Source organism: Coregonus clupeaformis, chromosome 1 (assembly GCF_020615455.1).
Source record: "Coregonus clupeaformis isolate EN_2021a chromosome 1, ASM2061545v1, whole genome shotgun sequence".
In the NCBI taxonomy this organism is placed as follows: domain Eukaryota; kingdom Metazoa; phylum Chordata; class Actinopteri; order Salmoniformes; family Salmonidae; genus Coregonus; species Coregonus clupeaformis.
Genome location: NC_059192.1, coordinates 56,318,419 through 56,344,875, shown reverse-complemented (window position 1 = coordinate 56,344,875; position 26,457 = coordinate 56,318,419). Strand labels below are relative to the sequence as shown.

At 44.0% G+C, this 26,457-nt stretch overlaps 1 protein-coding gene across 2 annotated transcripts; it reads right to left on the bottom strand.

Moving 5' to 3' along the window:
- Window positions 1-1,713: 1,713 nt before the first annotated feature.
- Window positions 1,714-25,267, bottom strand: LOC121583109 (tumor necrosis factor receptor superfamily member 6). Of its 2 annotated transcripts, none has more exons than XM_041899323.2 (9): window positions 25,178-25,267; window positions 23,171-23,315; window positions 22,788-22,922; window positions 11,958-12,075; window positions 4,351-4,424; window positions 4,118-4,216; window positions 3,865-3,917; window positions 2,251-2,269; window positions 1,714-2,135 (listed from the first exon to the last, which is right to left on the bottom strand). In XM_041899323.2, the coding sequence occupies exons 1-9, from the start codon at window positions 25,214-25,216 to the stop codon at window positions 1,816-1,818; spliced, it is 1,002 nt and encodes a 333-aa protein (XP_041755257.2). In that variant the 5' UTR covers window positions 25,217-25,267; the 3' UTR covers window positions 1,714-1,815. The 2 variants fall into 2 exon arrangements, with proteins under 2 accessions (XP_041755257.2, XP_041755262.2); XM_041899328.2 differs by having other exon boundaries at window positions 23,171-23,299; window positions 25,178-25,251.
- Window positions 25,268-26,457: the final 1,190 nt, after the last annotated feature.

Genomic DNA, 26,457 nt, shown 5'->3' with positions numbered 1-26,457 from the left:
TTTAGTCAGCCACCAATTGTGCAAGTTCTCCCACTTAAAAAGATGAGAGAGGCCTGTAATTTTCATCATAGGTACACGTCAACTATGACAGACAAAATGAGATTTTTTTTATCCAGAAAATCACATTGTAGGATTTTTAATGAATTTATTTGCAAATTATGGTGGAAAATAAGTATTTGGTCAATAACAAAAGTTTCTCAATACTTTGTTATATACCCTTTGTTGGCAATGACACAGGTCAAACGTTTTCTGTAAGTCTTCACAAGGTTTTCACACACTGTTGCTGGTATTTTGGCCCATTCCTCCATGAGATCTCCTCTAGAGCAGTGATGTTTTGTGGCTGTCGCTGGGCAACACGGACTTTCAACTCCCTCCAAAGATTTTCTATGGGGTTGAGATCTGGAGACTGGCTAGGCCACTCCAGGACCTTGAAATGCTTCTTACGAAGCCACTCCTTCGTTGCCCGGGCGGTGTGTTTGGGATCATTGTCATGCTGAAAGACCCAGCCACGTTTCATCTTCAATGCCCTTGCTGATGGAAGGAGGTTTTCACTCAAAATCTCACGATACATGGCCCCATTCATTCTTTCCTTTACACGGATCAGTCGTCCTGGTCCCTTTGCATAAAAACAGCCCCAAAGCATGATGTTTCCACCCCCATGCTTCACAGTAGGTATGGTGTTCTTTGGATGCAACTCAGCATTCTTTGTCCTCCAAACACGACGAGTTGAGTTTTTACCAAAAAAGTTATATTTTGGTTTCATCTGACCATATGACATTCTCCCAATCCTCTTCTGGATCATCCAAAGGCACTCTAGCAAACTTCAGACGGGCCTGGACATGTACTGGCTTAAGCAGGGGGACACGTCTGGCACTGCAGGATTTGAGTCCCTGGCGGCGTAGTGTGTTACTGATGGTAGGCTTTGTTACTTTGGTCCCAGCTCTCTGCAGGTCATTCACTAGGTCCCCCCGTGTGGTTCTGGGATTTTTGCTCACCGTTCTTGTGATCATTTTGACCCCACGGGGTGAGATCTTGCGTGGAGCCCCAGATCGAGGGAGATTAGCAGTGGCCTTGTATGTCTTCCATTTCCTAATAATTGCTCCCACAGTTGATTTCTTCAAACCAAGCTGCTTACCTATTGCAGATTCAGTCTTCCCAGCCTGGTGCAGGTCTACCATTTTGTTTCTGGTGTCCTTTGACAGCTCTTTGGTCTTGGCCATAGTGGAGTTTGGAGTGTGACTGTTTGAGGTTGTGGACAGGTGTCTTTTATACTGATAACAAGTTCAAACAGGTGCCATTAATACAGGTAACGAGTGGAGGACAGAGGAGCCTCTTAAAGAAGAAGTTACAGGTCTGTGAGAACCAGAAATCTTGCTTGTTTGTAGGTGACCAAATACTTATTTTCCACCATAATTTGCAAATAAATTCATTAAAAATCCTACAATGTGATTTTCTGGATTTTTTTCCCTCAATTTGTCTGTCATAGTTGACGTGTACCTATGATGAAAATTACAGGCCTCTCTCATCTTTTTAAGTGGGAGAACTTGCACAATTGGTGGCTGACTAAATACTTTTTTTCCCCACTGTACACTACCAGTCAAAGGTTTGGACACACCTACTCATTCAAGGGTTTTTCTTAATTTTTACTATTTTTTACATTGTAGAATAATAGTGAAGACATCAACACTATGAAAGAACACATTTGGAATCATGTAGTAACCAAAAAAGTGTTAAACAAATCAAAATATATTTTAAATAGACACCACGCCAATACTCGCAGGGACAGTACCACTGACCTTACTGTATATACAGTATCTACACCTGTTCTAACCCTGAGTTCTCCCCTGTGACGCCATGCTCCTTGCTGCTGATGATAGCCTTGATATCCTCTGCCTTGGCCTTTTTCTTCATGCGGTGTAGAGTATTGACCAGTTTCTCAGAGGCTGTGGCCATCCCCTCCTTTTCCACCCAGGCCCTCAGTAGGCTGGAGCACTGCTGCTGGGAGTCATTGGGAAAGTCCAGCTGGTGGCATTCTATGGCGGTATGTTTCATCCCGCTGCCCTCGGCCACCTGTTTCATGTCCTTCCACCCCAAGGTGTTAGCGATTTCTGGGAGGTGTGGCCTGAGGTCAACACCTGAAACCAAAGAAGAAAGAGGGATTATGGGTAAATCTTAGTTGGAAATTATATACATAAGTGTCATATAAGCACACATGGCACACATCAGTAGTAACATTGATGATGTTCTTACCTCTAAGTGGATGCATTTCCTGTAAAAAAATAAATACATGTAAAACACATTCACTATTGATATTTAACTCACTAATTATAATAGATGACATGATATGTAACAGTGATGTAGCACTAGAGATGCATGTGTGTGTTTTAAGTGGTGGCTGTAGTCAGGGACAGAGTGGAGTAGTGTGACACTTAAGTGATAATGCCAGAGAAGCCGGTGTTTGGAGGATATATTGGCACGGGTGTTGTTAGGCCTGAGACGAAGTCAATATATCCTCCAAACACCGGCTTCGAGGGCAACAAGGAGAATGGCATAACAATGAAGAACTCAGGGTCATTCTGTACATTAGTTTATACTGGATTAAGTTTAATATCTTGGTTCCAACAATTTATATTATTTTCTAAGACGTCAGTTGGCTCTCGGCAAGGTTTTGTATATCTCATCTCTCAAATGAATATCCTTTTCTGACTCTAATAGGATTTCCTCAAGATTGCTCTGATGTCCAAAAGATTTGAAATCGAAATTTCGTGATATGAAACTTTTAAGTGGCATGTATTTGAAAATATCTACATTCCTCACTTTTATACAACGGGTTACCAACATATTCAAATAATGATTGACATATTTTCATTAAAAACGTTATTTTGATAAATGTATTCATAGTATTTCATCCTTCCACAAGATATAGTCCCGACACAAATATAGGGTTGCTACCCAAGCCGGCTGGTCGTTCGTTCTATCGGTTCAGTTGCCAGTCATTCAGTCTTTTTGTTCTGTATCTATGGACACGACCCAGTCGTTTGTTCTAAATGTTCCATTGCCATACTGGCTGGCAACGTTCTTATCCCTTGCTTGCTAGCTAGCCAACTACGGCTAACTTACAGTCACGGCAAACAGTGCAGACAGAATAACAACAGTAGCTGCATTTGCATATGTTTAAGCTGTTTTCTAGTGGCATTTATTTGGATACATCCATAACAATGAGCTACTGAGGCGTGATTTCGCCTGGCATAGAACAGGACACTGTTGTTTAGAGGAGCTTGCCAACAACACAGCTAACACAATCACTTCAAACTGAAGCTGGAAAGACTGCAAACTAGCTGCACTTAGTTTCTTTTGACCTTTTTTCAATTGATATTTATTTGTATAAATCCATAAAAATTATGCCAGCTGATTCATGATTTCGACTGGCTGAGAAACGCTGCCTGCCTGTCTGTCTCGTCCCGACCCCTACATGTTCATTACTATGGGACAGCTGGAGATCCAATTTGAATATTTAAACAATGTTGCAAATGTCGGAGAGACAGACAGCAAGGTTTATACAAATCTCCGCTATTGAAAACTAAATGTTAGTCTAAAAGAAAAGTTAGATAATGTCTAGATGCTTTTTATAGTGGAGATCAAGTTTATAACTTGCCTGGCTGGGCTGATGAGACAGTGGATTGTGCAGTCAGATGGAACAGAGTAAATAGGCATTTTACTGTCATAGATTTAGCCGGTGGTAACTTGTGGAATAGACACCGGTTGGAATGCGCTTTTAACCAATCAGCATTCAGGATTAGACCCACCCCTTGTATACAGCATTCAGGATTAGACCCACCCCTTGTATAAACTGAAGATAATTACCTCCGCTACCTCTGAACTCCGGTTGGGCAGTTCGGTCGAACCACCATTTGGCCCTAACAAAGGAAAATAGAGACATTTCAATGCTATTTCAAGGACGACTCAAAACCAGATACTTTTGGAAAGAGAGCTTTTCAACAAGCCAGACTTCTCCTCTCTTCAACCGCTTTACCAACTAAATTAGAGAATAACCTCTTCTGCCCCCTTCTGGTGATTTAGCATAGTCTACAACTGGCAGAATGACCCAAACGCTTACCAAAACAATATTTCTTCTTTCGCCACAGGTAAATAGGCACAAACAAAGCGACAAGAAGAACAGCAATCAGGACAACTACTGCTGCCAAAGTGCTTCCTCCTGCAATAAATTAAAATAAAAACCTAATTTTTATATTAAAAAACAACCTTATAACATTCATACTGTAAGTGAAAGCACATCTTCCAAATCATTGTAATGCATTGAAATGTTATGGTTTTGCTCAATCCCCAAACCTTGTTCTTTGACGGCATGGCATATGGTGTTGTTAGTGGCGCTACAGGCTACCTTGATGCCCTCATCCCCGCATCTTCAAGAGAAATGATAAGATTTGATGCAGAAAGGTATCGCTCTAGTCTATAGCCTACACCAGATTTAATGATAACACTTTACTGTAGGTGTCCTTATTCATGCATTCTTAATCCTGTCTATCTTAATCCTGGTCTTGGGGACCCAAAGGGGTGCACATTTTTGTTTTTGCCCTAACAGCTGATTCAAATGATCAACTCATCATCAAGCTTTGATGATTTGAATCAGGTGTGTAGTGCTTAGGCAAAAACAAACATTTGCACCCCTTTGGGTCCCCAGGACCAGGATTAAGAAACACTGATATAACACATTACAACATTTGTCATATGATGTCATAAGTAGTTTTAAACAGTCATGAGTAACGGCATACGATTATATAACACTAGTTATAATGGGTGTTAAGGCGTCGGTATGCTCCTAGCAGAACTCGCCTAGGCATAGTGAATGTCTGTGATTGCATACTCCTGAAATACCTTCGCTTGAAAAACTATAAAAAAGCAGCAAAATCACTGTTTGTCCTTCTTGAGTGGCCGTAAGCCAGTACACTTCCTCAAAATAGTCAGAATTATTCTAAGATAACTCAAGAAATCTGTAATTAATTTAGAAGTTTATGCCAAGGAGGTCATAGTCACGCAATTTCACAACTAACTAAGATGTTTGGTGCAGTATTTCTCAAGTGAAAAAATTTGCAAGTCGTAGGTCGTTGAATGACAACAAACACTTCATTAAAGAATCCCTACTGTTGACCAATCACCGCGTAGACCTCGGCAACCGAACTTCGACTAACCTCAAGAAAAAATTGAATGTGCTCGAAACAGCTGACCTGTTTAGACTGGGAAGCATACTTTAAGCTTTATAGGCGACTGTTCATCCTGTTGTCATATGCTCTAATGTCAACTGTTAATAACAACTGCTATTACACAGTCTGCCTGACAACTTATGTCTTATGTTATTACATGCTACATAAGTATCTACACTCCAGATGTTATGACCATGCGTTACATCATTTACCAAACTCTGTGTCACATTATTACAGTGAATGGAATGATGGGTGTCATAACCATGTCATATGCCATTATAGAGTGTGCACAAACACCTTAAAGATGGAATCTGCAGTAGTGGAAACAGCGCCACTGTCCGCTCCACCGCCATTGTTATTGTTTTTGTTAAGTTGACAAAGCATAGTTGAGGAGCTACGTGGTAAAAAAAAACAAAAAAACTGTACATTTTCTGCTGTTCTATCGCACGTGCAATGATGTCCAAAGGAAAAAAAATCTGTGTTTGTCGTTTGCAGTAACTTCTTTGTTGTTGTAATGTCGCAAATGGACATGTTAGTTTCAACATTAAAGATTCCAGCTTTAAGTAAACTGATATTAATTTGTGGTGTTATAAAACAGTAATGTTCTTAATACCACAGAGTTGAGAGTATAATAATATAATAATATGCCATTTAGCAGACGCTTTTATCCAAAGCGACTTACAGTCATGTGTGCATACATTTTTACGTATGGGTGGTCCCGGGGATCGAACCCACTACCCTGGCGTTACAAGCGCCATGCTCTACCAATTGAGCTACTGAGGACCACAAAACCATTTAGGATCTCCAAGAAACATGGGCAAATTGGAGCACTGATGTATTTAGGATTATTTTTTTTTTGACACAATAAACTGCTGAGTTGTACAAATTGGACCACATCCTTTCCTCGATTCCTTTCCTCTTTTCCAGCTTCATTTCCTTCCCTACCTCCCTACCTCTATTTCCTCTCCTCCTTTTGCAAATTCGTAACATATTGTATGTTTTGCAAATTCGTAACATATAATAGGAATTGTAATTTGTAACATATCATACGAAATGGGTGATGGACATCCACAAATTAATACATACCATGCAAAATGTAACATATTGTACTAAATGAAGTGTCTCGGATTTACTTACAGAATAATACGAAATGCTCTGAGACCAGGATGTCTGGAGAGATACATGTTACCCATTTATGTCATTGTTACTGTAGCCTGCACAACCTCCTTTTTTCACAGCTGTCACAAATCCTGTTCTGCCCCAGAGAAGTTTATTGTTTCATTTGTTGTAATAAATAAAAATGATAATCCTAACTACGTATGTGCCCATGTTTCTTGGAGATCCTGAATGGTTTTGTGATACTATAAACTCATCCTGTGGTATTATGCACATTCATAACTGTTTTATAACACCTCAAATTAATGTCACTTTACTTAAGGTGTCTGTGCACACTCTATAACGGCATATGACATGGTTATGACACCCATCATTCCATTCACTGTAATAATGTGACAGAGTTTGGTAAATGGTATGGGTCTTTCTATAAACTAGTGTACCAGTGAGGATTTCCTACACTGGACAACTTGTTACAGCTGTTGAAAAGTCATTGATAATAATCCTCCAAATTTGTTAATGTCATTACATTATTATATAAGGGGGGATCATAGCTATATTCAATAAAATTCACAAGTTGATTTAAAACCTATGTTTAATCCTTTATCATGGTTGGTGTCTTGACGGATTTGTCCAAAATCGTGTGACATAAAACATTACTTTTCTGTCCTTGCATTTATGGCAGTGTAAGTTGTCGCTATATCATATACTAATCAGTTAAATTAGACATTGAACTTGAACCCTGTAAGAATCCTGGATCTAGCTGTCGGACAGTTTTTTTGTATAGACATCTCAGAAATGCAGTGTAACTACGTAACACTTCGTCCTTATGTTACGGGGTGAAAACTTTTCATGGGCACACAAATCCAAAATAATGTATGCATTGCAAAATGGAATGCTTCTAACCGAAATAGTCACCTTACCTTGATACTTCAAACTTAAATCAATACTATCATTAACGTGGTTCTTCAATAATTATGCATAATAGTTGTTGCATGGGCATTTGGTGTCTAGCTGATTAGTTACGCGTGACATTTTCACACATTGTCATCTGATCCAGGAAGGAATTTTCAGAATGACAGTCAAGTGACGAACAGCTGTTGTGATCGGGCATGCGATGCAACAACAGCCCAAGTGCTAGAAAATTCACAAGGGATGTCCAGAATATTTTGGTGTTTCATTCTTTACACCGGTGAAGACAGTTGTGCCTGGATCCATGTTGGATATAACATCCCTAGCGAATTGATGTTGTCTGCTTGATTTACAGCAGGGTCTTGTTAGATTTAACAGAGAAAGCATCAAGGTAATGAGTTCATGTTTTCATATGTATTTGTGCCTCGGATTGGACACCGAGTCTACTGTGCGCAATTGTGTAGGATAGACTATTGCGCAACACCCAACGCTATTCCTATTAATTATTCTGGATATAATGACAACAAATTACATAGCCTAGTGGGCTTATTCACAATATGATCTGGTAATGAAATAACTTGACGAATAAGTTTTGTTTTCCATGTTAAACCTGCTATTTTAAACAAGTAGGCAACTTCAAGGGGCTTGAAGTTGCCTACTTGAACTTGAATGTGGAGCTCAGAAATTCAAGTACTGGAATAGGCCTAGCTAAAATCAGACATTTCCTCAATTTGGTGCAAAAAAAGTTATTGTAATTATTGTAGTCAATTTATAAGTTCTCCTGTTACCTTATAATTATCTGTGATTTCATTTTTGGTCCGTTTTTGTGAGAGATGTGGCCACTTTAATTTGTTTCCCGTCGCTTCGATTGAAGGGTGTTGTGCTACTCTGTTGCAGTAAAACCACATGTGGTTATTATGAGGAAGACAACAGCTAATGCTGGCTTCAAGTTGGCATTCCATACAAATCCTTCCATTAAAAAAGATGATAAAAACAGCGATGGTGAGTTTCAAATGGTGAGCTTAATGCTACCGCTATTCATGGCTTTGTTATGTGTGCCTGCGTCAGCCACATAGGCTACAGAAAAATCGGCATGCATGCATTTAGTCAGGCAATGTCCACATTATTCTCACATATTTAAGAATGTAATAATAATTTGAATATAAATGCATTGGCAAGGCTTTAAAAAATAATTATTGGATTTCCAAGATGGCGTAGCAGTGCGGTTGTGTACTATGTGTGTGTCCGTGTAAATAGCCAGTTTTCTTTATTTCTTTATTATTTTTCGTACATATTTCCCTATCATGCTTTTCATCCTTCTACTAAATATACTTTCCTACAACCCGCCTCACTCAATGTGGAACGGATTATATTATTGACTTTCCTTTTATCTAGAATCTCCAGTTGAAACAAGCTAGCCAGCTAACTAGCTACTTGCTATTAGCCACCGTTAGCGGTTTTCACCCAGAACATCAGATTTTCTGCCGGAATAACTGAATCACTGGACATTAACACCGGATCGCAACTAGCTAGCCGCAACCGAATGGATGTTGCTGTTGGCTAATCATCACTGCCCCCGAAGCAAGCACCAGTTAGCCTTGAGCTAGCCTCGAGCCAGGCCCATATCCCGGCTATCTACCTATCTGTCTACCGGACGGGAGTAGCCAGCTAACTAGCTACTTGCTATTAGCCACCGTTAGCGGTTTTTCACCATTGTCCGTGGCCTGCACTACCTACCAGCCAGCTCTAGCCTGGACTATTATCGGCCAGTCTGCACTGTCTGCACAGCACGTTATCGACCCAGAACATATCGTTTTTTCTGCCGGAATCACTAAATCACTGGACCTTTAACTCTGGATCATCGCAACTAGCTAGCTGCAACCAAATGGATGTTGTTGTTGGCTAATCAGCCTTGAGCTAGCCTCGAGTCAGGCCCATCTCCCGGCTATCTACCTCTCTGTCAACCGGATGGGACCTCCTAGAGTCGACACAGAGCCCCGCCGATCCATCACGACTGGTCTGCCGACGTAATCATCTGTGGTTTCAACAGGCTTCCCGTTGCGACGACCACGAAGATCCATCTGCTAGCCCCGGCCCGCTAGCACACGCAAACTACAGCCGTGCTTCCTGCTAGCCAGTGCTGTAGCACCAATTCGAACTGCTCTCGGACTCACATATTGCTGTTCACTGGACCTTATGATCACTCAGCTGCACAGCTGATGCCTGCTGGACTGTTCCTTTACACGATACCCTGTCCTGTTTATCTGTTTAGCCTCAGCCCAAACTTTCATCGCCATTACCAGTTGTTGTCTTAGCTCTCTCGAATAACACCTGTGATTGCTTTATGCCTCTCTCCCATGTCAATATGCCTTGCCTATTGCTGTTCCAGTTAGTTCTTATTATACAATTTCACTGTAAAGCCCCAAGTCCCTCTCAAACTGCCTCAAATAGCTCCTTTGTTCCACCCCCCATACACGCGGAGACCGGCTCAATCGGTGCCTCCAGTGATGATATCTCTTTCATTGTTACCCAACGCTTAGGTTTATCTCCACTGTACTCATATCCTTCCATATCCTTGTCTGTACATAATGCCCTGAACCTATTCTACAACGCCCGGAAATCTGCCCCCTTTACTCTCTGTACCCAACGCACTGGAAGACCAGTTCTTAAAGCCTTTAGCCGTATCCTTATTCTAGTCCTCCTCTGTTCCTCTGGTGATGTAGAGGTTAACCCAGGCCCTGCAGCCCCCAGTATCACTCCTACTCCCCAGGAGCTATCATTTGTTGACTTCTGTAACCGTAAAAGCATTGGCTTTTTGCATGTTAGCATCAGAAGCCTCCTCCCTAAATTTGAGTTATTCACTGCGTTAGCACACTCCGCCAACCCTGATGTTCTAGCAGTGTCTGAATCCTGGCTTAGGAAGGCCACCAAAAATTCAGAAATGTCCATCCCCAACTACAACATTTTCCGTCTAGATAGTACTGCCAAAGGGGGTGGAGTTGCAATCTACTGTAGAGATAGCCTGCAGAGCTCTATCATACTATCCAGGTCTGTGCCCAAACAGTTTGAGCTCCTACTTCTAAAAATCCACCTTTCCAGAAATAAGTCTCTCCCTGTTGCCGCTTGCTACAGACCCCCCTCAGCCCCCAGCTGTGCCCTGGACACCATATGTGAATTGATTGCCCCCCATCAATCCTCAGAGTTCGTACTGCTTGGTGACCTAAACTGGGATATGCTTAACACCCCGGCCATCCTACAATCCAAACTAGATGCCCTCAATCTCACACAAATTATCAAGGAACCTACCAGGTACAACCCTAAATCCGTAAACATGGGCACCCTTATAGATATCATCCTGACTAACTTACCCTCTAAATACACCTCCGCTGTCTTCAACCAGGATCTCAGCGATCACTGCCTTATTGCCTGCGTCCGTAACGGGTCCGCGGTCAAACGACCACCCCTCATCACTGTCAAACGCTCCCTAAAACACTTTAGCGAGCAGGCCTTCCTAATTGACCTGACCCAGGTATTCTGGATGGATATCGATCTCATTCCGTCAGTAGAGGATGCCTGGATGTTCTTTAAAAGTGCTTTCCTTTCAATCTTAAATAAGCATGCCCCGTTCAAAAAATTCAGAACTAATAACAGATATAGCCCCTGGTTCTCCTCAGACTTGACTGCCCTTGACCAGCACAAAAACATCCTGTGGCGTACTGCATTAGCATCGAACAGCCCCCACAATATGCAACTTTTCAGGGAAGTCAGGAACCAATATACACAATCAGTTAGGAAAGCAAAGGCTAGCTTTTTCAAACAGAAATGTGCATCCTGTAGCACTAACTCCAAAACGTTTTGGGACACTGTAAAGTCCATGGAGAATAAGAGCACCTCCTCCCAGCTGCCCACTGCACTGAGGCTAGGAAACACTATCACCACCGATAAATGTACAATAATCGCGAATTTCAACAAGCATTTTGCTACGGCTGGCCATGCTTTCCACCTGGCTACCACTACCACGGTCACCAGCTCTGCACCCTTCGCTGAAACTTGCTCTGCTGCCAATGACTGGAACGAATTGCAAAAATCTCTGAAGCTGGAGACTCTTATCTCCCTCACTAACTTTAAGCATCAGTTGTCAGAGCACCTTACCGATCACTGCACCTGTACACTGAGACCCATGGGACGGCGCACAATTGGTCCAGGGTAGGGGAGGGAATGGCCGGCAGGGATGTAGCTCAGTTGGTAGAGCATGGCGTTTGCAACGCCAGGGTTGTGGGTTCGTTTCCCACAGGGGGCCAGTATGAAAAAATAAAATAAAAATGTATGCACTCACTAACTGTAAGTCGCTCTGGATAAGAGCATCTGCTAAATGACTGAAATGCCCACTAACAGGGATGTAAACAAAATCAGAGAAATAAGCTTTTTGTGCATATGGAACATTTCTGGGATCGTTTATTTCAGCTCCTAAAACATGGGACCAACACTTTACATATTGCGTTTATATTTTTGTTCAGTGTATTCAAAACGACGTATGACAGCTTATATGTTATATAGCTGTTATAAAGACTTCATGAATGCATGAATAAGGACACCTACAGTAAAGTGTTACCGATTTAACAATGTGTCTTTAACCTTTAGAAAACAATAAATCAATGTATTTTGATAGCTATTTGGTTAAAGATGTCCACTACAGTATCTTGGACTTACGTGGTACACGGGTAGCAGGCCCTGCAGTGCTCCTTCCCCTTGTTACAGTAGTGGCCCTGCTGGCATCGACATACTGAGTCCCTGAAGATGGTGCATTTTTTCTCCATCTCCAGATTGACTACGAAGGACAACCACCACAGTGACAATACATTACAAAGGTTGGGTTACGGATGTAACCTTGTTTCTCTGAGTAGTGTAATGGGTCGCCAAACGACCTATGGGAATTCCTTCCCCTTCACGTGATGTGATTGATATGCTTAATATCAAAGATGTTTACAGTCACGCCACACCCTTAGTGTACCCACATGACCTGTCACTATAAAAGGCGGTATGGCGCGACATACTGTCTATTACTTCATTCGAACCCCACGGAGGGGGAGGAATGACATGAAAGCTTTTACTCTACTCAGAGAACCAAGGTTATATCCGTAACCCAGCATTCCCTTTAATTTTCGTAACAGGTCGCCAAACAACCTATGGGAGAGGTTGTTCGGACAACAGAGTGGGATAACTCACCATTTAACCTGGGACATCCTTGTATCCACCACAGGATGCAACATAATATAAATACCCAACAGGGTAACACAGGTGGTCACTCGGTATAACATATTATGGGGAGTCAACGACCAATCCTATTCACCTGAAGAAAAAACTGAAAACACGGCCAACGGGCCAATGGATGCCGAGTCCGCCCTCGGAAGCCCCGCCATCCTGGCTATAATACCGGGGCTCGCATTCATTTCCTAAATTCTTCGCTCTTCAGCTCGCCTGAAGGAAAAATGTGTCACGCAATTTACTAACTTTTCAAGCACACGAAGGCTATGAGATTCGGCTCTGACTTAGGTGTCTGTTAGTGGGGAGAGAGTACTCGTCCCTCTAGATGTCGCGAGTTTTGGGTATTGGTATCGGTTTTTGTGTTTGCTAAAAGCTAACTACTTTCTGCTCTGCTTGTGTAGCTTATGCTTCCTTGTTTGGGTAGTATTTGTGTTTGCTAAAACCCCACTGCTTTCTGCTCTGCTTGTGTAGCCAGTGCTTCCTTGCTTGAGTAGGATGGCCAGTGGTAAGAGTAAGTTAAAAAAAGGCTAACCAGCCGAGTTTGAACTTCTGATCGTGCCCTAGAGCATGTGGTTTCACAATGAAAATGAAAGATACTCACGAGTGCTGTCCTGTTTGCCTAGGTTGGAAACACGCTCAAGAGGCCTTGGCTTGGACCAGTTCGCATTACCATTGTCTCCGGGCTGGGTTCAACTTCCATTGGGCGTTGGGCTGACTTTGTGAGGAAGATTGGGGCTGCTGGCGAAAGGTTTTCCGGTGAGGCGACCTAGGAAATGTGGTTGTCTGAGGCCGGGAGAGAGCACCAGCGGTGGTCGGAGATGATGAGGGTGTCATCTTAGCCGAGTGAGGGTAATTCCAGTTTCTCTGGCAATGTTCAGAGTCCAGATTCCGGGGATGATATGCTATCCCTGGTTGGCTCTGGAGGGTTTTCAGAGTGTGAATCAGATGACATCAGTCCAAGGCAGCCTGAATCCCCGGCGTTGGATTCGGAGGGGGAGAGTGAACCATTGGTGGTTAATGCGCCTTTGATGGAGCTGTGTTGTAGGGCGGCAGATCACCTGGGGATGGGATTGGCCATCTTTTCCCCCTCAGCGGAGTTCCTCCAGGTTTGGGGGAAGGTATTTACCTCCTGTCCCTGCAGCGGTGAAGAGTCGCTTACCCCTGTTTAAAGATTTTGCCGATGAGCTAAAGGTGACCTGCGATTCCTCTCATTCAGCCAGGCTGGTGCTAGCAGGTTATGGCGAGTTCATGAATGTAGAGGGTATGGAGGAGGCGGGGCTCGTTGGCACACCGCCAGTGGATGGAAGGCTGGCAAGTTACTTAGCTCCAGAGGCTAACAAGGGGGCTAATCCTAGCACGGTGATTCCGAATAAATAGTGCAGGTTCTTGGCGGATCAGCTGGACAAAGTGTACCAGGCTGAGGGTATGGCGGCCCGGTCGTTGAATGTGGTCAAAATGCTGCAGATGTACCATATTGATTTGCTGCAGGAGCTGAATAAGACCGTAGAGGCGGGGAAGCCGGTTTTAGAGTTTCTCTACGAAATCCGTGTGACTGCTGATTTTGCGCTGCGTCTTTCCCGGTTTACTATCCTGGCTGTTTGCTGTGGCAACAGTGCTCCCAAGTGACTCGGTCGATGGGGGCCTGGTGCAGGCCGGTTATCAGAATGGTGGTACCACGAGAGCCTTTCGGGCTCTCCCTATCGCCCGCACCTTTTCTATGGTTGTGGAGGTCTGATGGCCTCTATGATACTGTAGCTGCGGTGCCTCTGGAACTTCCGTTGATGAATCTGTTTCAGTGTTGGGTGATTGCTACGCGTCTGGACGCACCTCGCCACTGCCATTCGTTGCTCAAGGTATTCCGTTGTGCCTAAGGGTGTTGACTCCTTGGAGAGACCCGCGACTTCTGTTGCAGGGGGTTCTCAGGGGCGGGGTAGTGTCCTGCAGGGTGATCACAACAGATGTGTCCATTCTGGGGATTTGGTAAACAGTGCAAAGGGCACCACATATCAATTACCTAGAGCTACTGACTGTTTTGATAGCGCTGAGGCGTTTCCTTCCGATGTTGGAGGGCCAGCATGTGTTGGTAAGGTCCGAAGACAGGACGGCGGTAGCATATATCAACAAGCGGGAGGGGGGGACGCGGTCTCTCTCTCTCGTAAACCTGGCCCGTTATCTGCTCGTATGAAGCAGTGCGCATTTCCTGTCGCTTGGGGCGACGTATCTTCCCGGATCTCTCAACGTGTGTGCGGCTCTACTTTCCGGGGGTCCTATCTCTACGGAGTGGGGACTGCACCCCTCATGGTTGCCCAGATGTGGGACCGGTTCGAAAGGGCCGACGTAGATCTTTACGCATGGCGAGAAAACTTGCATTGTCGTCTCAATGAGGGATCTAGGCGCTCCGTTGGGAATGGATGCTTCTGCGTATCAATGGCCTCGTACTCTGCTCTATGCGTTTCCTCCGGTTGGACCTGATTCAGGCCACCATGGAGAGGCTCCGTCAGGAGGGTCTGTTGTTGATTCTGGTGGCTCCCTGTTAGCCCAGACAACCCTGGTTCCCGGAGATCATCCACCTGTTGGGCAGCGACCCACGGAGGGTTATGTGTCGTTGGGATCTATTGTCCCCAGCGCACAGGAGAATTTGGCACCCTTGGGTTTGGCCCCTGAAAGGTTGAATTTGATGGCTTGGGGTTTACTCTCGAACGTGATTACGACTATACAGTCAGCGCATGCATGCTCTATGACATTGTTGTATACATTTAAGTGGCACGCGTTTGAGGGTTGGTGTCAGATTAAAGGAGTTTCTCCTTTTCAGAGCTCTTTGGTGGACATTTTGATGTTCTTGCAAGAGCTTTTTGAGCAGGGCCTTTCTTTTTACACATAAAAAGTTTATGTGGTGTGTCATGTAGGGATTGACAGCTCTACCCCGGGGTCTCATCCTCTGGCGCGGTTCCTGAAAGGTGTGCGTCGGCTCAGACAAGTCTAAGCCTATGGCACCGACCTGGGACCTGGCTTTGGTCCTGAACGCTCTGTGTGAGCCTTCGTTTGAACCATTGGAGTCTGTGGACCTGAAGGTCCTTTCCTACAAGGCTACCCTGCTCAGAGCATTGGGGATCTCCAGACATTATCAGTACACCTGTTTGGAGTTTGTGCCTGGTGACTCCGAAGTGATGTTACGTCCCCCATGCAGCTTTTGCTCCCAAGGTTATGCCTATGTCTTACAGGTCCCTGGCCTTCGAGCTGTTCCCTTTCTCACCTCCTCTGTTTGCTTGCAGTGAACAGAGGTTGCATGGCCTGTGTCCGGTGCGCTTTACGCACGTATATGGATAGGACCAAGGGTATCCGTGTTTGTGTCCAGCTTTTTGTCTGTTTCGCTAATCCAGCTCGGGGTAGGCCTCTTTCTAGCACTGTCTTTTTTCATTGGATTGTGGAGGCTAACTCCCTGGCATATGACAGCAAATGACAAGGGTTGCCTAGCGGTGCACGTGCTCACTCCACTAGGGTTGTGGCGGTTTCTTGGGCATTGTTCAGGGGCATGACGATTAGTGATGTCTGTGCTGCAGCGAGTTGGGGTTCCCCACATACCTTTGTGAGGTTTTATCACTTGGATGTAACTGCTCCGAGTGTGGCTCATATTGTTCACTTGGTAGAGCATGGCGCTTGCAACGCCAGGGTTGTGGGTTCGATTCCCACCGGGGGCCAGTATGAAAAATGTATGCACTCACTAACTGTAAGTCGCTCTGGATAAGAGCGTCTGCTAAATGACTAAAATGTCAAATGTAATGGCTTGGCCCTGGAGTGGGTGTTAGGCAGCACGCAGGTTTCACACTTATCCGGGTTACCACAGTTCCCTTGAGGGATTGAGCCGTGTCATTTTGGAGTCACTTTTATTGTACTACATATTTGTGCATCTGTAACTTTCTCACTCATCATTATTTAAGATTCATTCAGGATTATCCGTAATCATGGTAGCATCCACATTAATGTTGAAGAGTTTAGAAACATATTATATTCTTATGTACAATAAAAGTGACTCGAAAATGACACTATACATTATTTACCATTCATTTCCATTAGGACGGAGTCTCGACCCCGAAGCACTATGGATCGGAGTCGGCGGTAAGTGTAACTATTCTCTCACCGACACCGAGGCAATCGAAGCAGTGACAGAGACACACAGAGACAAAAAGCTATTTATTTTTATTAGTAATCTTTACTTATGTGAAAATCTGTTCTTTAGCAGATTGATTTAGTGCTGTAAACAGGTGTCATTCCACCAGTGTCAACAGTGTGAGAAACAACTCCCAGCCTCGGATGAGCAAAAACATTATTTTCTTGGGAGCTGAACATGCTCAAGCTCTTGAACTCACTGTCAGAAATTCAAACCGAGAGCTTTGAAATCACGACTTGCACGCTTTGGGGCAGAGCCAGGGAGTTGCTCCATTTCCAACACAACCAAAACAAACAGCAAATGCATCCAACACATTTGTAGAGTCACATGCTTGATGTAGTCATTGCGTGCTATGAATATGGGACCAAATACTTAACTTTTGACTACTTTAATACACATATAAGTGAATTTGTCCCAATACCTTTGGTCCCTAAAATGGGGGGACTATGTACAAAATGTGAAAATACCCTCAAATTAAAGCTGACAGTCTGCACTTTAACCTCATAGTCATTGTATCATTTCCAAAGTGCTGGAGTACAGAGCAGAAACAACAAAACATGTGTCACTGTCCCAATACTTTTGGATCTCACCGTATATTCAGAAATGTACAATTTGGATTTCAACTGTGGTATACAATTGTATACGCAAGCAAGCTGAAAGCTCGAACTTGAAACATGAGAGGCTTCAATTTGGTGCAACAGCCCCCTGTATAGAACATCCATCTCACTGATGGTTGATAAGTAAGAATGTACAAGGTTGATGGTACGCTCACTCACCTGGTACACACAGCTGGTGTGGACATAAGATTGAGTCTGTAGTACCTCATGAAAGTCATGGGTGTTGCCCAACTTGCAGCAGCACAGACCAGGGAGGCCCCTATGAACAGTGCCCATAAAGTGTCCATACTCCTGGAGTTGGTCTACCTGCTGCAGCATATGATTTTGACATTGCATTGGTAATCCAATGTGCGAGTCTCTGCTTCAAGAAAGCGCGACCTTTGGTGTTCTCCCCACAACACACAAAAGGCTGTTATGTTTGACGAATAGTTCTTGTTGAAGCAACACAGACACTCAATGTATGGATCTCACGGCTCTCCAGTGTGGAGTGGGGAAGCGGGTGAAATGCTGATATTAGCATGTGATGATGAAAGCACCTTAGGTAAGACTGCTAGATTTGGCCAAAGCACTGCCTTATATCCATCTTCTGCTAAAATGAGGCAGGAAGGATAGGTAGAAAGTGCATGTCATTCTCCAACACACTTGGCTGAAACAATAGCCAATAGAAAGGCAGTTGACTGACAGCTCACATACTGTAGTTCAAGTGAAGACAGGGGCTCAAATGGTGGGCTCATAAGTGATCGTAGGACAATATCTAACTCCCATGAGGGTACTGAAGTAGCCTTGGGGGGGCCGTAGCCTGCGGTCTCTTTTCATGAATTGCGATACCAGAGGGTGTGCCCTTGGTGATGCACCCACAATCTGGCCATGACTCGTAGAGATGACTGCCATATGCGCTTTCAATTTAGATGGGGACTTCCCTGCAGCCATAAGCTCCTAGAAGAAAGTCAAAATGACAGAAATTGGGCAGGAAGATGGCGATTCTGCATGGTTGACACACCACTTCCTGAACACGTTCCACTTGAACGAATGCAGGGTTCGCGTAGAGGATGCCCTGGCTGCCTCTATTGTATCAATTTCCAAGGAGGTCAACCCTGCAGCTATGGCGGTCACATTCAGGGGCCACACCCATAACTTCAGTCTTCTGGGTTTGGGGTGCCAAACGTGCCGTTTGCTTGTGACAGGACGTCCGCTCAAAAAGGGAGTTACCATGGTTGGGAGGTTGTCAGCTGTACAAGGTCTGAAAACCACATACGACAATGGGTTGAGTTTTGCGATAAGAACAGATTGGTGATGGCCATTTCGAATCACGCCCAGATCATCTCCACTACCGTGGGATGTATCCTTCAGTCTGAAGGAAGAGGGCCTCCTCTCAAGAGAAGGTCTGCTGCCTAATTATCCACCCCTGACAGATGTATTGCTTTAAGGGATGTGAGGTGTCTGTTTGCCCAAAGCAGTAGCTCCCTTGCTCCCTGGTGCAGTGCCATTGACCTCAGTCCGCCCTGGCGGTTGATGTGTGCAACCACAGTTGTGTTGTCTGTCCGTGTCTGTCCTTTCAGCACTAGGAGGAAGTGCTAGAGTGCATGGTGAACCGCCTTGAGCTCCAGTATGTTGATGTGAGCTGTTGTCCATGTTGCCGATTATACACCATGAACCCCTGACTGGTTCAAGACTGCTCCCCATCCCTGTAGGGAAGCATCTGTGGTCAAAGTCATCTGGTTGTGAACCTGTTTTCTCAGTTTGAATGTTGAAAGACAATTTGTCAACAATACCACTCTTTCTGGAGAGTGTTGCACGCATGATTTGAGTGTCCAGTGTCAAGCCCAGGAAGTACACACACTGAGTGGGGACCAGATAACTCTTTTACAAGTTCATTGGTATTCCCAACTCAGAGAGTTGATGTGAGACCATGGATGTGTGTGCCAAAGCTTGGCTTTGTGACCCTGCACATGTTAGCCAATCGTCTACGTAGTTCAGGACCCTGACTCCTGCTTGGAGAAGGGGGGCTAATGCTGCGCTTATGCACTTTGTGTAAGTGTGAAAGTGAGCGATAGGCCGAATGTTACAACTCAAATCTCAGTAATTGGTTGTGTGCTGGTAGAATGGGGATATGAAAGTACGCGTCTTTCAGGTCCACTGTGGTGAACAATTCGCTTGGTTGTACTGACTGAAGGATGGTTCTGGTTGTCAGCATTTTGAAGGGAAGTGCTAAAAGATGACGATTCAGGCACCTTAGGTCCAGGATCGGACGAAGGCCTCCACCCTTTTTTGGTACCAGAAAATAGATTGAGTAGAACCCACAGTTTATTTGCACTGGTTCTACCTCTTCGATTGTATGCTTTTCCAGGAGAAGAGTGTTTGCTTTTGAGCAGGACTGCGAGCCGTTGTTTTCAAGACACCCCTGAAGCGTGGGGATCACTGAAAATGCTGCGGTGCAGAGGGGACGCAGCTTGCATATGGTGTGCCTCTGCCTCTTGGGCAATGCTGCGCTCCACCTCTTTGGTAGGACTGAGAGTGTCTGTTCCTCCACTCCTGAGCAGGTGTAGCTTGACTCTCAGCCTTGTTTCTTGGCATCCCAGTTGTGGCCCTTGGACGGGAGTAATTGTTTTCTGGCTGATGCATTCTTAGCTTTGGAAGGAGGTGGGTCGCTGCTGGGCCAAATGTCTGGCCAGGTGATATGGGTACACTTATGAGTGGAACCTTCTCTTTGTATGGGAGCATAGGTAGTGCCGTGCAACACACAGTGTGGCCAAAGAGTTCCCAACCATCTGAGCATTGCCTTGAAGACATTGGATGAGCAGGTTTGTCACTGTAAACTGTTCTTTCATGGTCTCAGCATCATACTTTGCAGAGAGGCATGCCTGCAGCTCCTTCTGATAGAAGGCCAATATCGCTACTGAATTACTAAGTCTAGCAGCTGAAGCAGTGCTGTCATGTGTCCTGCATAGGAAGCGATCAGATGCCCTACATCGTTTGTTAGGCAGCTCTTGGTCTTAACTGTGATGGAAAGAAGTAGGCAGAACAAGCAAAGCAAATGATTTGTCCATGTAGGGGAAAAACCATTCTCATCTGCACTATGAGCTGTAGGCATGGCAGGGGTTCTGTCATTCTGCATGCTCCAAGTGCGTTGGAGCTCACACACAAAGTCTTTGAACAATGGGATGGATGTCTCAGTCTTTGAAGAACTTAATTCATCAAAGTTGGATGTGGATGCAATGGCAGTAGGGGCATACTCCATGTTGAAGTTCCTGCTTGCTTTCTCAAAGTTTTCAGACAAGGACATTTTCTGGTTGAGCGTCACTGCCTGACCGGCAGGCTGGGACTGAACGATGCTAGAGCCGTGGTGCATAGCATCATCATCACCAGAGTGCTCATAGTCTGTGTCATAAGAGTGGGAGGTTCTTGTGGACAGTACATCAGTGTCACCCGATTCAACAACCACACTCCGTTCAGAGGTAAGGGTTGGTACCGGCGGGGGAAGCCTGGCCAGGATGTGTTCGAGGGCAGACTCGGTTGCCATACGACTGTCCAGTGACTTAATCACCTTGAGCATCTCAGTGAGTCGAGATTTGTGCCCAGGCGAGGATTATTATTATTTTTTATTTTTTTTGATGAGCAATGGTGTTTAATGGGTGGTGGATCACAAAGGGAGTGAGACCCATCATTAGGGAAAGGGAAGGGGGATACCTAGTCAGTTGCACAACAGAATGCATTCAACAGAAATGTGTCTTCCGCATTTAACCCAACCCCTCTGAATCAGTGAGGTGCGGGGGGTCTGCCTTAATTGACAGGGAGCAGTTGTTGTTGGGGGTTAACTGCGTTACTCAAGGGCAGAACGGCAGATTTTTCCACCTCGCCGGCATGGGGATTTCGAACCAGCGACCTTTCAGTTACTGGTCCAATACTCTTAACCGCTAGACTACTTGGAGCGCTTGGAACGATCTGCAAAGGAAGGTCTATGCTCATTGATCAGTGTGACAGACTCCGGAGTCCGGAGGCTCTGCCCCAAAGCGTGCAAGTTGTGATTTCAAAGCTCTCTGTTTGAATTTCTGACAGTGAGTTCAAGAGCTTGAGCATGTTCAGCTCCCAAGAAAATATTGTTTTTGCTCATCCGAGGCTGGGAGTTGTTTCTCACACTGTTGACACTGGTGGAATGACACCTGTTTACAGCAATAAATCAATCTGCTAAAGAACAGATTTTCACATAAGTAAAGGTTACTAATAAAAATAAATAGCTTTTTGTCTCTGTGTGTCTCTGTCACTGCTTCGATTGCCTCGGTGTCGGTGAGAGAATAGTTACACTTACCGCCGACTCTGATCCATAGTGCTTCGGGGTCGAGACTCCGTCCTAAATATGTATCAAGGTCCGGCCTTGAGACTCCCTCCTATATAAAGTTATCTGACTGGCACAGTCAAGTGTGGACTGTCAGTCTGTGGTGGACTCGGTCAAGCGAGGACTGATAGCCTACAGCATCGCTGGGCTCTGTGATCACAGCAAATCTCCAAGCGAGCGAGTGGTAATGCCAGATCAACAGGCTGACGTGCCAGTCAAGAGAGGACTGGCATGACACCGCAGGCAAACAAGTGCCAACAACAGGCGCCAACAACAAGCTAATTAAGGTAGCTATGTGTGCCTTATTTAGCTCGCTAGCTAGATACGAGCTAACTTCTGAGGTAAGGGGACAGACCCGAAGCTAATTAGCTAGCTAACACACAACGGATGGATTGAAATACCTGACAATAAGCAATAAAAGTTAGCTAGTATAGGCACAATAACGAGAGAGAAGGGGAGAAGATTAGCTCAAAATCAACTACTCACAGCACCTCCTCGACTTGTTGAAGAATCCTAATTCCGTAAAGAAGTAATCCGAAGGGGATTAATAGCAATCTGTTTATTGTATATTTGAGATGCAGTATTGACATGTGTGTCTGTTCCAGGAGCGCGCACACGAACGCACCTGTCGGTGGTTACCCTTAACGAGCCCACAATAAAGAAGCGCACCTTCAGAGGAGACGCGAATGACACTGACGAAGGCTTAAGATGAAACGTTTGTCTATCTACCTACCCCTGAATGAAATAAATACTAAAATGAAACATTGAATATCCTTTTTGAATGCGGACCAGCTAACCAAATTTGGAATTCTATTACCTTTTGGCCGACGCACCTGTTGAGCGCAGTGGTCACACAAACTTTCATAATCTCGTAATGTAAAACACAAAGTGAGAATGAAGAAAAGACAGTGAACAAAAGACAGCATGCCATGCCACACCGCCTTCTATAGTGACAGGTCATGTGGGTACAGTAAGGGTGAGGCGTAACTGTAAACATCCTTTGATATTAAGCATCGCAATCATATCGCGTGAAGGGGAAGGAGTTCCCATAGGTTGTTTGGCGACCCCGTTACGAAAACAAAAGAGAACCTAATTTGCTACAGTAGGTAGGCCTACCTTTAAGGTGTCAGTTCTACCTGTTGTGTGTGTAGGCCTACCTTTAGGGTCGCAGGAAGTGCAGGGCTCACAGGAGTCCAGGGAGTTGGGGTCACTGTTGTAGGTCCTGTCTGCCTCACAGTAAACACAGGTCCTATCCTCTGGCCTCACACTGCAGTGGCTCTTCAGATGTTGGCCTGGACACAGAGTACCAAGACAGAATCAGAGGGAAAGACATAGGCCTACGTAGCATACATTCATTTTATTCATGCAATTTACAGGAGTTGACTGGGAAAGTGCATGTTAATTAATCAACATTTCAGTTCTCCCTCCAATGTAAATGTGCTTGCGCAATTATAATGTTATTGTGCTGTCATGGTGGTGACCAAAAGAACGCTAATGTGAGATAGTTCGATACAGATAATGTTAAACATTAGATGCTTACCAGCAGCACAGAGACAGCAGGCCATTCCCTCATGCTGGTAAGTGCCATCTTGACAACTCTGCCTTTTGGTGCGCAATTTGCTAGTGATTAAGTTGTCTTGGGAACTCCGCTCTGCTTTGAATGGTGTAGCTAAACGAACCATACACTGTTAAATGCAATGACATTATGGAGTGTTATTAAAACTGACAGCAGTAGGCAGTTACAGTAGGCGCACTTGTGTGTGTGTGTGTTTGTGTGTGAGAGTGAGTGAGTGAGTGAGTGAGAGAGAGAGAGAGAGAGAGAGAGAGAGAGAGAGAGAGAGAGAGAGAGAGAGAGAGAGAGAGAGAGAGAGAGAGAGAGAGAGAGAGAGAGAGAGAGAGAGAGAGAGAGAGAGAGAGAGAGAGAGAGAGAGAGAGAGAGAGAGAGAGAGAGAGAGACTTATCAGTGATTTAAGTATGAGACATTGGAAGATCAATTATTATTATTAAGGAAAAGTGCATATGCGTGTAAACGTAACATAGTAAAGTTAAACCTGTATTAATTTGTGGATGTCCATCATCCATTTCGTATGATATGTTATGAATTACAATTCCTACAATATGTAAAAAATGTGCCATATGTATGATATGTTACGAATTCCAATTTGTTGTGGCTGAACAATTAATCAAATGGCCACCTGGACTATTTGCATTGACATCCCCCCCCCCTTCGTTTTTACATTGCTGCTACTCACTGTTTATTATCTCTGCATAGTCACTTTACCCCTACCTACTATGTACAAATTATCTTGACTAACCTGTACCCCCGCACATTGACTCGGTACCGGTACCCCCTGTATATCCCCTGTATATAGTCTCATTATTGTTATTTTGTAGGGTTACTTTTCTTATTTAATTTTTTTTTTACTGTTGTTTATTTAGTAAATATTTTCTTAACTCTATTTTCTTAAAACTGCATTGTTGGTTAAGGGCTTGTAAGTAAGCATTTCATGATAAGGTCTACACATGTTGTATTTGGCACATGTGACAAATACAATTTGATTTGATGTTAACTAGGTGGCTAACACTAACGTTAGCTAGGTGGCTGAAGTTAGCTGGGCTAGAGATTAGGGTTAGGGGTTAAGGTTAGGGTTAAAGCTGCAATATATAACTTTTTGGGTGACCTGACCAAATTCACATAGAAATATGAGTTATAGATCTGTCATTCTCATTGAAAGCAAGTCTAAGAAGCAGCATCTGTTCTATGTGCACTATTGCTATGCTTCCCGTTCATAAGTTTTGTTTTTGATCTTTCACTTTCGGTTTTGTACACCAGCTTCAAACAGCTTAAAATACAATATTTTTGGTTATTAAAAATATATCACACAGTGGTGTTGATGGTACAATGATTATCTACACTATACTTGCTTGTTTTGTGACATAAACAGAAATTAGGCAAACTATTAGAATTTTAGCAACCAGGAAATGGCAGAGAGATTTCTGCATATTGCACCTTTAAAGGAAAACTCCACCCAAAAACTATCTTGTATTTGTTTCATTAGTCCATTGTTGATTGTTGAAGTTGCAAAGTTGGTATTTAGTTAAAATGCTAAAGTTGTCCTTGATGAGATTCGAATACGCAACCGTTGGGTCGCTAGACGTTCGCGTAAATTTACTATGAGACCAGGCTGGTATGGCAAGTTCCAACAAGTCAAAATCTCAAGTGAAACTACTTCAGCACAGACAGTTTAGCAACTTGACTAGGTTAGACTTTCGTTTATAGAAATACACTTATCTTACAGAGTGTTACCTGTCGATTAAATATTAATAAAAAAGATCAGATATTTATACATCGTGTTTGGTAGATGTATATACTGTATTTCATCCATGCAAGATTACAGCGCAGAGTTGATCACAGCGCAGAGTTGACTGACTTGACGAATATGGCTGTGAGAGTTTGTTTTGCTAGCCCAGGTTCTGACAATAATAACATCTATGAGTTTAACCTATACAGAGTATGTCAACAATAAGATGTTGATAGTCAACTCACCAAAATGCACAGGATATATAAAAAAGTATACTTGTTCATTTTCCAAATTGATGCCTCCAAGAAGAGGTTGCAACGCCCTGTGTTGTGGAATCTGCGCTCTGTTTTCGGTTTGGAGGGAGTACAGACAGTTGACCACAATTACGCAATGCCACTGTCAGGGTTGCGGACGTTTGTAGGGCGCATAGACAAGCAATGCCAACTTGGCAATGCGTGTGGGTTTTATTCCAACCGTTTTATTGAAGAAAACATCCAGTAAAAATATGTTTCACCATTGAAAGGGTTATCTCATGAGATACATACAATGAGTTGTTGAAGTAAGTTTATTAGGTATACTTGTTTTATGAGACAGGTCTATCTCTCCATTTACCACTAGGGGGAGTGAGGGGCCTTTGCGCGGGAAGGCCTGAGTTGCTCCTCTTTTTACTTATTTTCTGGGGTCCGTTATTGCAGCGATCCGTCAGGACTAGATGTGTGTGCTGGTAATTTTCCAAGCACACCAAGCCCCGAGGCAGATACGATTGTTTCATATCATAGTATCAAGCTCTCGTTCTACCATGCAGTGCAATAGAGATCATTGCTTGGTGATCCTCAAAAACGGTAAGGACTTACCTGGCCAGTGTGTTAGCTACATTCAACAATGTTTAGTCTGCATTTCATTGTGGTGACACTCATCAGTGATCCATATGGCCCAGAGACTTTCTTCAAATCAGGTGGTTAGGAAAAACTTATCATCAACCCTGTCCATACATTAATAAAGGTTGATGCAATCCAGAGATCCCTACAGACCAACAGTCTGCATACTATATGTATGGAGTGATCTCTACTGGTGATGCACAACATTGAATGTCACATCAATCAGAGTCACCACACATCTCTATTAGAGACGTGCAGTATGCATGTGCATTTACTGTAGCCATGACTCTAATCACTATATCACACGATATCACAGTGGAGATGTAATGATCAAGCTGTTTAATCAGCTTCTTGATATGCCACACCTGTCAGGTCGATGGATTATCTTGGCAAAGGAGAAATGCTCACTAACAGGGATGTAAACTAATTTGTGCACAAAATCTGAGAAAACGTTTTTGTGCGTATGGAACAATTCTGGGATATTTTCTTTCACCTCATGAAACATGGAACCAACACTTTACATGTTGCGTTTATATTTTTGTTCAGTATGAATAAAAAACTGAGCTACATGGTATCACCCCTGCCATTCAATAGCTTATTGCCATTTTTGTGAGAGGGAAGGCAGAGAGATAGAGAGACAGTGAGAG